At 48.1% G+C, this 10,158-nt stretch overlaps 2 protein-coding genes across 2 annotated transcripts; one reads left to right on the top strand and one right to left on the bottom strand.

Moving 5' to 3' along the window:
* Positions 1 to 4,228: 4,228 nt before the first annotated feature.
* Positions 4,229 to 8,361, bottom strand: LOC123427964 (anthocyanidin reductase ((2S)-flavan-3-ol-forming)-like). The gene is made up of 9 exons (XM_045112111.1): positions 8,270 to 8,361; positions 7,816 to 8,054; positions 7,424 to 7,590; positions 6,890 to 7,090; positions 6,632 to 6,791; positions 6,295 to 6,511; positions 5,424 to 6,203; positions 5,138 to 5,311; positions 4,229 to 4,660 (listed from the first exon to the last, which is right to left on the bottom strand). Exons 2-7 carry the CDS (start codon positions 7,937 to 7,939, stop codon positions 6,056 to 6,058), a joined length of 1,017 nt encoding a protein of 338 aa, XP_044968046.1. The 5' UTR covers positions 7,940 to 8,054; positions 8,270 to 8,361; the 3' UTR covers positions 4,229 to 4,660; positions 5,138 to 5,311; positions 5,424 to 6,055.
* Positions 8,331 to 9,403, top strand: LOC123427965 (ERI1 exoribonuclease 2-like). Its single transcript, XM_045112112.1, has one exon. It carries the CDS (start codon positions 8,331 to 8,333, stop codon positions 9,231 to 9,233), a length of 903 nt encoding a protein of 300 aa, XP_044968047.1. The 3' UTR covers positions 9,234 to 9,403.
* The last annotated feature ends 755 nt before the right edge of the window (positions 9,404 to 10,158 follow it).

Genomic DNA, 10,158 nt, shown 5'->3' with positions numbered 1-10,158 from the left:
CTAAGCTGGGGATTGAACTCCCGCAAGAAGCTATCACTGACAGAATCCTTCAATCACTGCCGCCAAGCTATAAAGGCTTTGTGTTGAACTACAACATGCAAGGGATGAACAAGTCTCCCGGCGAGTTGTTTGCGATGCTGAAAGTCGCAGAGTCTGAACTCCGTAAAGAGCATCAAGTGTTGATGGTGAATAAGACCACTAGTTTCAAGAGAAACGGCAAAGGCAAGAAGGGTAATTCAAAGAAGAGCGGCAAGCCTCTTGCCAATCCGACGAAGAAACCCAAAGCTGGACCTAAGCCTGAAACGGAGTGCTACTATTGCAAGGGTATGGGTCACTGGAAGCGCAATTGCCCCAAGTATCTGGCAGATAAGAAGGCGGCCAAAGAAAAATCAGGTATATTTGATATACAAGTTATTGATGTGTACTTAACCGGCTCTCATAGTAGTGCTTGGGTATTCGATACCGGTTCTGTTGCTCATATTTGCAACTCGAAACAGGAACTGCGGAATACACGAAGGCTGGCGAAAGATGAAGTGACGATGCGCGTAGGAAATGGTTCCAAGGTTGATGCAATCGCCGTCGGCACAGTTTCACTTCAGTTATTTAGTGCCTGCGTTGAGCATGAACATTATATCTGGATCTTGTTTATTGCGAGACGGTTACTCTTTTAAGTCAGAGAATAATGGTTGTTCTATTTCTATGAGTAACATCTTTTATGGTCATGCACCCAATGTGAGAGGATTGTTCATATTGAATCTTGATAGCAATACACACATACATAACATTGAGACCAAAAGAGTTAGAGTTAACAATAATAGCGCCATATTTTTGTGGCACTGCCGCTTAGGTCATATTGGTGTAAAGCGCATGAAGAAACTCCATGCTGATGGACTTTTGGAGTCACTTGACTTTGATTCACTTGACACGTGCGAACCATGCCTCATGGGAAAGATGACTAAGACTCCATTCTCCGGAACAATGGAGCGTGCAAGTGACTTGTTGGAAATCATACATACCGATGTGTGTGGTCCGATGAGCGTGGAGGCACGCGGCGGATATCGTTATTTTCTCACCTTCATTGATGATTTGAGTAGATATGGTTATGTCTACTTGATGAAGCACAAGTCTGAAACATTTGAAAAGTTCAAGCAATTTCAGAGTGAAGTTGAAAATCATCGTAACAAGAAGATCAAGTTCCTACGGTCTGATCGTGGGGGTGAATATCTGAGTTTCGAGTTTGGTGCTCACCTAAGACAATGTGGAATTGTTTCACAGTTAACACCGCCTGGAACACCACAGCGTAATGGTGTGTCCGAACGTCGTAATCGTACTTTATTAGAGATGGTGCGGTCTATGATGTCTCTTACCGATTTGCCGTTATCGTTTTGGGGTTATGCATTAGAAACAGCTGCATTCACTTTAAATAGGGCACCATCAAAATCCGTTGAGACGACGCCATATGAACTATGGTGTGGCAAAAGGCCAAAGTTGTCGTTTCTTAAAGTTTGGGGATGTGATGCTTATGTCAAAAAGCTTCAGCCTGAAAAGCTGGAACCCAAAGCGGAAAAGTGCGTCTTCATAGGTTACCCAAAGGAGACAGTTGGGTACACCTTCTATCTAAAATCCGAGGGCAAAGTGTTTGTTGCTAAAAACGGAGCTTTTCTCGAGAAGGAGTTTCTCTCGAGAGAATTGAGTGGGAGGAAGATAGAACTTGACGAGGTTGTCGAACCTCTCATCCCCCTGGATGGTGGCGCAGGGCAAGGGGAAACCTCTGTCGTTGCGACGCCGGCTGAGGAGGAAGTTAATGATGGTGATCATGAAACTCCGGTTCAAGTTTCTGTCGAACCACGCAGGTCGACGAGACCACGTGCTGCTCCAGATTGGTACGGTAATCCCGTCTTATCAATCATGTTGTTGGACAACAATGAACCTGCAAATTATGAAGAAGCAATGGTGGGCTCGGATTCCAACAAATGGCTAGAAGCCATGAAGTCCGAGATAGGATCCATGTATGAGAACAAAGTGTGGACTTTGGAGGTACTGCCTGAGGGCCGCAAGGCTATTCAGAACAAATGGATCTTTAAGAGGAAGACGGACGCTGACGGCAATGTGACCGTTTATAAAGCTCGACTTGTGGCAAAGGGTTTTTCACAAGTTCAAGGAGTTGACTACGATGAGACATTCTCACCCGTAGCGATGCTTAAGTCCGTCAGAATCATGTTTGCAATAGCTGCATTTTTCGATTATGAAATCTGGTAGATAGATGTCAAAACGGCGTTCCTTAATGGTTTCCTTAAGGAAGAATTGTATATGATGCAACCCGAAGGTTTTGTCGATCCTAAGAATGCTAACAAGGTGTGCAAGCTCCAGCGATCCATTTATGGACTGGTGCAAGCATCTCGGAGTTGGAACAAACGCTTTGATGAGGTGATCAAAGCATTTGGGTTTATACAAGTGGTTGGAGAATCTTGTATTTACAAGAAAGTGAGTGGGAGCTCTGTGGCGTTTCTAATATTATATGTGGATGACATATTGCTGATTGGAAACAATGTGGAGTTTTCGGAGAGCATAAAGGATTACTTGAATAAAAGTTTCTCTATGAAGGACCTAGGAGAAGTGCTTACATTCTAGGCATTAAGATCTATAGGGATAGATCAAAACGATCGAATCTCGGGCAAGTAACATACCGAAGGACAAAGGGAATGACATACGGGATTATATGAATCCTTGACACTGAGGTTCAAACGATAAGTTCTTCGTAGAATATGTAGGATCCAATATGGGCATCCAGGTCCCGCTATTGTATATTGACCGAGGAGTCTCTCGGGTCATGTCTACATAGTTCTCGAACCCGCAGGGTCTGCACACTTAAGGTTCGACGTTGTTTTATGCGTATTTGAGTTATATGGTTGGTTACCGAATGTTGTTCGGAGTCCCGGATGAGATCACGGACGTCACGAGGGTTTCCGGAATGGTCCGGAAGCAAAGATTGATATATAGGATGACCTCATTTGATTACCGGAAGGTTTTCGGAGTTACCGGGAATGTGCCGGGAATGACGAATGGGTTCCGGGAGTTCACCGGGGGGGCAACCCACCCCGGGGAAGCCCATAGGCCTTAAGGGTGGCGCACCAGCCCTTAGTGGGCTGGTGGCACAGCCCAAAAGGGCCCTATGCGCATTGGAAGAAAAATCAAAGAGAAAGAAAAAAAAAGAGGAGGTGGGAAGGGAAGGAAGGACTCCCACCCACCAAACCAAGTCCAACTTGGTTTGGGGGGGAGACCTTCCCCCCTTGGCTCGGCCGACCCCCTTGGGGCTCCTTGAGCCCCAAGGCAAGGTCCCCTCTCTCCCACCTATATATACGGAGGTTTTAGGGCTGATTTGAGACGACTTTTCCACGGCAGCCCGACCACATACCTCCACGGTTTTTCCTCTAGATCGCGTTTCTGCGGAGCTCGGGCGGAGCCCTGCTGAGACAAGGTCATCACCAACCTCCGGAGCGCCGTCACGCTGCCGGAGAACTCTTCTACCTCTCCGTCTCTCTTGCTGGATCAAGAAGGCCGAGATCATCGTCGAGCTGTACGTGTGCTGAACGCGGAGGTGTCGTATGTTCGGTACTAGATCGTGGGACTGATCGCGGGATTGTTCGCGGGGCAGATCGAGGGACGTGAGGACGTTCCACTACATCAACCGCGTTCACTAACGCTTCTGCTGTACGGTCTACAAGGGTACGTAGATCACTCATCCCCTCTCGTAGATGGACATCACCATGATAGGTCTTCGTGCGCGTAGGAAAATTTTTGTTTCCCATGCGACGTTCCCCAATAAAAATAACAATAGGTAGGGCATGAGGGAATTATGCCCTATTTATCAAAAATAAATCCCAGATTTTTAGGGCAAGATAATTCACACCTAAAACAGAAATTAAATGTTGTTTTGTTTTAAAACCCTCATTAAACCAAAGTCTAAAATAACAATGAGAGCAACTCCTATATTCACAAATAATTCCTCTAAAGCATCAACATTTTTATAAAAGGTTCAAACAAGGTAAAAACACAAGTTAAAATAAATGATGGGATGAGGGTTTTTGCAATGTTTTGAAAACACCACACTCATCCCAAACACTCATATGCACACTAGCACTTCCAAGATGGACCAAACACTAGCAACACAAGAAGGGGAATGCAATGAATGCAAAAGAATGCCATGATGCAAGATGATGACATGGAATGATGGCCACATGAAATGATAACCTCCTTATAACATCCATACATGATTCAACAATGTCTCCACAAATAAGGAAAGGAGTACAAATATGGAAAGGGAAACATTTGGGCTGTTACAATTTGTCCTTTCATATCAGCCACGAGCTCACTTCTGCATTGATATTGATAGGTTAGGTTGGATTGAGATAACTGAAATCAATCACCCTTTCCTCCTGGAAATCAATCAGTTCATGCACATCTTTAACTAACTTGTCATAGTTGGCATCCATAGTATTCTTCTCTTCTGATAGATGGTGAATAGTCACAACACTTTAGAGATTATGAGTCACCCTAGCATTCTTGGCATCTTCAAACATTGCACAAAGCTTCAACAATGCATTTTGCACTATTACGGGCCACTCGTGATCAACCCATTAAACGAAACCATAATTATCACCTTCGTGCAAAAAGAGCAAAAAAGCTAGTGAGTTCATAATATGGATAACAACATGTGCATCCCAAAATTAAAAGACTTGTGCCATTCAACAAAACCACAACATGATATGGAGTTTACTTAACAGCATTGGAGCTCTAAAATTATGTTTTTCTTTGTTCAAAGGCAAGATTAATAGCAATTGGAGCTCCAAAATTATGTTGTTCTGAAATGCTATTAGAGCATAGGTACATCAATTACTCTAACAACAACTATAGATATCAAATTCTGCACTTTTTGTACTGCAAGAAGAGCTCTAAAATTCTGCTATTCTTTGTTCAACAGCAAGATCCAACTACAAAATCATCCAACTACAAGAGCATATGAAAGTGGCATCAAGGACATTATCATTTCTTTGCAGGAAACAAACAATATAACCGCCACTCTCAAGCACACAATCATGTACGTAATTACTACTTATCAACTAAGAAAGAAACTTACATGTTCTGCACATGCTAAGAACCTTCTTCCTGTGGTTGTGCCTTCAAATGCAACATGCCTCTTCGATGCACTGTTGTGCTTATAATAGAACACCGTTATATCAAGCTCAAGCCCATGGTAATGCGGGTCTTCAACTGAAACTGAAACCTGCACAAGCTAATACACATCTCTCCACTTCCAAAGGATGAGGAACAAACCAAATCAAAAGAAATCCCCAAATCAAAAGAAACTTAAACAAAAAAATCCCCAAAAATTATAACCCTAACCCTAGCTCGAATGAGCTCACCTGGTAAATCCCATCGGTGAAGAAGTTGAAGGAGTGCATGTACGGGAGGCTCGACTGGTCGTCGCTGCTCTCGTCCTCGAAAACCATGGCGACGACGGATGCGCGGTACTGCGGGCGTGTGGCGCTCGGGACCGTCGGCGAGGAGAGTGGTGGGGTGGGAAGGACTGGGGAGTGGTCGGGTGGGGGATGAGGGGAGAGACCGGCCGGGGTAAGAGAGCGACCGCGTCGGGCCCATCCTCGTCAGCGTGCGGGTACACGTCGATTGGCCACCGTGGCACCTGACGAGTGGGCCTGACCGGTCAAATCGAGCGTCAATACTTATAAAGCACGGGTTTAGACTTATTTACAACGACTTCACACAAAGTTGATACTAACATGAAAAAGTAGAAATCTTGATAACAATTTCTACGTTCTGCTTCAGTTGTGATACTTCTATGTTTAACTCGAAAATGGTCGAGAAGTAAATGAACCCGATGTGTGTGTGTGTGTGCGTGCGCGTGCGCGTGTGTGTGTGGGCGTGTGTATGCGTGTGGGGAGGGGGGGGGGGTGCGTGTGCGTGTGCGTGTTTTGCTTATTTGAGATGACCTTATTTTGTACTCCTGAACACATATCGATCAAAGCGGAGGTACACATCAGTAGGGTAGAATCCCCGTGGTTCGGCCGTACTCAACAAGGCCGTCAAAGATCTCACCCAGATCATTGTACTTGAACACAAACCCTTCCCCGATGAGCTTCTCAGACGACACACACACTCTCGGCTTCTCTGGGGACCCATCAAAGCTGCAAAAAACCATACTTGGATGTTGTTAAACCTACAAAAGAAAACATGCATCTGTATCGGATAGTTCAGCAGACAGAGTAGCATGCATACCGTTCGAGTTTCATATTGTACTGTGGGTACTTGTCCGCCATGAGACGAGCGAGTTGCAAGACGGTGGTGTTGTGACTGCAGCAGAGGTATCTTCCCGAGGAGGACTCGTTCTCGGCGACGAACACCTCGGCACGACAGAGGTCGTCGATGTGGCTTATGGGCACGCAGTCCGTGGTCGACTGCATGCCTATCATGATATCCATCAGTGCCTCATCCCCTGAAAAATGCATAGGACAGGCAGACACCATGCGTGTGACAACACCGGTGAGAAGAACATGGGGCATAAATGAGAGCTTACTTGCTGCATAGTAAAATAGAAAGAGCACAGAAAAATCACCGGTCAACAGGGAGAGGGTGACAGGGACGCTGGACGTGGGCTTGGTGACCGGCGCCGCGCCCAAGATGAACACCGGCAACATGGTGACAAGGCTAATGCCATTCTCCTCCGCGAATTTGCTTGCCGCCTTCTCAGCAAGCACCTTCGACACTGCGTATGCCTGCGATGCGAATGTACACCGAACCAATGCCAACGTTTATGCCCATCGATAGGAAGCGTTCAAGGCCCGAGAGACCGAACACAAAGGATTTTATGTACCCATGTTGATGGCTTGTTGGCCCTGAGGTACTCGACGTCGGACCAGGAGCCCTCGTCGAGCACACGAACCTCGTCCGGCAGCGGCCTCATGGAGACCGCAGAATCCGACGACGTCAGGATCACACGCTTCACCGTCCCGGCCCTCACGCACGACCTCATCACGTTCAAGGTTCCTTGGACGGCGGCGTCGATCATGTCCCTCTGCCGCCAAACAAGAAGCACAGTAAGTTAAGCCCGCTGGTTTGTTCGATCTGCTGGGTATCGAAGGGGATTCAGGGGGTTAATCGAACAAGGAGTCAAGAGAAATAAACTAGTAGCATAATTGGGTTGCCAAATGCTGCAATGCCAACATGATCCTGATCTCCCTGATCCCAAGACTTGTTGTGTGGCTGAGAATAAATTGTCAGGGAGCGAGTGATGTCCTGACAACTTAATGTTAAATAGTTTTCCAGTTCCCAACAACTCCCTCGTCATGCAGATGATCGAAACGAAGCTTGCTGCGGCGGTGGAGCCGATCGAAAGATTATTGTTTACCTCAGGGTCTGCCGACCCGAAGTCCATCGGGGCAGCGACGAGGAAGGCGTAGTCGCAGCCGGATACAGCCTCGTCAAAGCTGCCTTCTACGTCTAAGTGGGCACGGATGATCTCCAAGGGGCCAAGCGCTTGCAAGTCCTTGAGGTGGGAGTTCTTCTCCCTGTCCTCTGCTTACAGATTGCAGAATATTTTGAGAAGTGAGAAAAAAGCTGAACATGTTCTCTGAGGCTTGGCAAGCTTTCCTGCCCGACTTTACCAATCTCCCAAATCCCAAATCATAATTGATAGACTAAAGGAGGAAGAACTTAGGATTTCACATGGAGCTCTGAAGAGGAGATTTTTTTTCAAGTACAGACAAGGAAGAACTATAAATCTGGAAACAAGAAGCCAACCGGGGTCTCTGACCGTCGTCTTGACGGCGTACCCCTTCTCCAGCAGCGTCTTCACGAGCGCTGAAGCGATGTAGCCGCTCCCTCCGGTGACGCACGCCGTCTTCCTTCCCTTGCCGGCCGACATCGCTGCCACGGATCAGTTACGCCAAGGAGGACGATGGTGATCCCCTAGCTTCAAGCGCAGAGGTTGTGAGGTCGTTCCTCTGGTGTGGTTGTTGGCACACTGACAGCAACAGGTGCTGCATAGTAATAAACGATTATCCTCTACATTTTATATACAGATCTGAGATATCGTTCAATGCAACTTGTCTCGGTTGTGAGGCGTCTGCTTCTCTACAGCTCTTGATAAACGAAAGAGCCAAATTAATAGGTATAGTTTGCATCCTGAAAAGGTCCTTTCTGTTAATTATTCAAATGAATCAGTAGAGAATGAAGTTTTATTAGCCCATTATACCTATCGTGCCTAGACTAAACTCCACCCGCTGCTCGCTTCCTGAGTTCATCCTCATCCTCCCATGCATCTCAGAGGATCGATCGGGTCCATGCTCACCTCCAGCAGCTCCGGGGTGCCGTCACCGGACCCGGAGGCAACGACGGGCAGCACGGCGCGGCAGCCCCAGCCCCAGCCCCAGGCGTTTGACTACTTCGTGGTCCTAGACTTCGAGGCGACGTGCGAGAAAGGCGCGCAGATCTACCCGCAGGAGATCATCGAGTTCCCCTCCGTCCTCGTCGACGGTGCCACCGGCAACCTCGACTCCGAGTTCCGCACCTACGTCCGCCCGCAGCACCACCCGGCGCTGACCGACTTCTGCAGGGACCTCACCGGCATCCAGCAGGCGGACGTCGACGGCGGCGTGGAGCTGGCCGAGGCGCTCCGCATGCACGCCGCGTGGCTGCAGGCCTCGGCATGGGCCAGGAGCGGCGGCTGCTTCGCCGTCGTCACGTGGGGGGACTGGGACCTCCGCACCATGCTGGAGACGGAGTGCCGCTTCAAGGGGCTCGCCAAGCCTCCCTGCTTCAACCACTGGATCAACCTCAAGATCCCCTTCGCGACGGCGCTGGGCGGCGGCCGGCGGGCCGGTCTGCGGTGGGCCGTCCGGGCAGCGGGGCTGGAGTGGGAGGGCCGCCCGCACTGCGGGCTCGACGACGCCCGTAACACGGCGCGGCTTCTCGTGGAGCTCATGCGGCGCGGCGTCCAGCTCAGCATTACGAGCTCCCTGCAGGCCCCGTCGCCTCAGCTAACTCCATGCGGTGGCGCCGGTGCCGCCGCAGCGTGCTACTGCTACTGCGGGGTGGCGAGCAGAGGTGGCGTGGTGGCGGTGCCGGGGCCAATGCAGGGGAGTTGCTTCCACGGTTGCGGAAACTGGACGCCGTCCATGGGAGCAGTGTGCTCCTACTTCATGTGGTCAGATTGCTAAGCCAATCCATGGGTTTGGATTTGGAGAATACGCTATTGATGGTACAGTAAATTGTACATGTGCGAGTATATATGACTCCAGCTCCTTGATTTTCTTATCAACTTAAATGCTATTGCGTGGTGTATTTGATTTCCTCATGAACTTGAAATTCTACACATGTTTTGCTTGAACCGATTCATTTCTTAAACCATGGAAGAAAATTGCATGTTCCACTACTAGAATTTGGTTTTGCGCCGAGTTCTGATATTTTGCGGAGCACATTTCACCGGGAGCTCGGCAAACTTTTGCATGTGCCTTGTTTGATTCAAACTTACCCTCGGCAGTGAGAAGAAACTCGACGGATTTGCTACTCAATAAAACGCTAGAAATAGCCGAAAGCAAACATGGACACTATCACAACAATGAATTAAGTTAGCCAATAGACGGGCGTGGCGTGCCACCGCGCGTCGGGCTGCTAGTTATAAACATGCTTTCTGCCCGTATCATTAACAATGATACTTCTATTGAAAGACTCCTTCACACCAAACCACGCTACACCTTTCTCCGTGTTTTTGATTGCGGTTGTTGGCCAAATCTTCGTCCCTCCAATAAACGCAAGCTCATGTTTCACTCAATACAATGTATGTTTCTTGGGTATAGTGCTCATCATAAGGTTGTCAAATGTTTTGATGTTGCCACTGGTCGAGTTTACATGTCCCGCGATGTTGTATTCGATGAGACGAAATTTCCCTTTGCCGACCTCCATCCCAACGTTGGTGCCATGCTTCGCAAAGAGATCCTTCTCTTGCCACCTCATTTGGTTAGTCATGACCAAGAGGGAACTGATAACTGCAATGATCATATCACTACTACAAAAACAATTATTAACGACCATAGGAAAAAACACATGGTCGTTGAAAATCTGGGTGAACTCCCGCACGGTGGG

This window comes from Hordeum vulgare, chromosome 2H (assembly GCF_904849725.1).
Source record: "Hordeum vulgare subsp. vulgare chromosome 2H, MorexV3_pseudomolecules_assembly, whole genome shotgun sequence".
NCBI lineage: Eukaryota > Viridiplantae > Streptophyta > Magnoliopsida > Poales > Poaceae > Hordeum > Hordeum vulgare.
This window is presented reverse-complemented; position numbering and strand designations above follow the sequence as displayed.

Excerpts from the sequence above, each read along its gene's own strand:
- LOC123427965 (XM_045112112.1), top strand. The coding sequence starts at position 8,331 with ATGCATCTCAGAGGATCGATCGGGTCCATGCTCACCTCCAGCAGCTCC.
- LOC123427964 (XM_045112111.1), bottom strand. The coding sequence starts at position 7,939 with ATGTCGGCCGGCAAGGGAAGGAAGACGGCGTGCGTCACCGGAGGGAGC. Across the intron at positions 7,091-7,423 it reads TCGGGTCGGCAGACCCTGAG|AGGGACATGATCGACGCCGC; the intron begins GTAAACAATAAT and ends GTTTGGCGGCAG. Across the intron at positions 6,512-6,631 it reads CACCCTCTCCCTGTTGACCG|GGGATGAGGCACTGATGGAT; the intron begins GTGATTTTTCTG and ends TGCATTTTTCAG.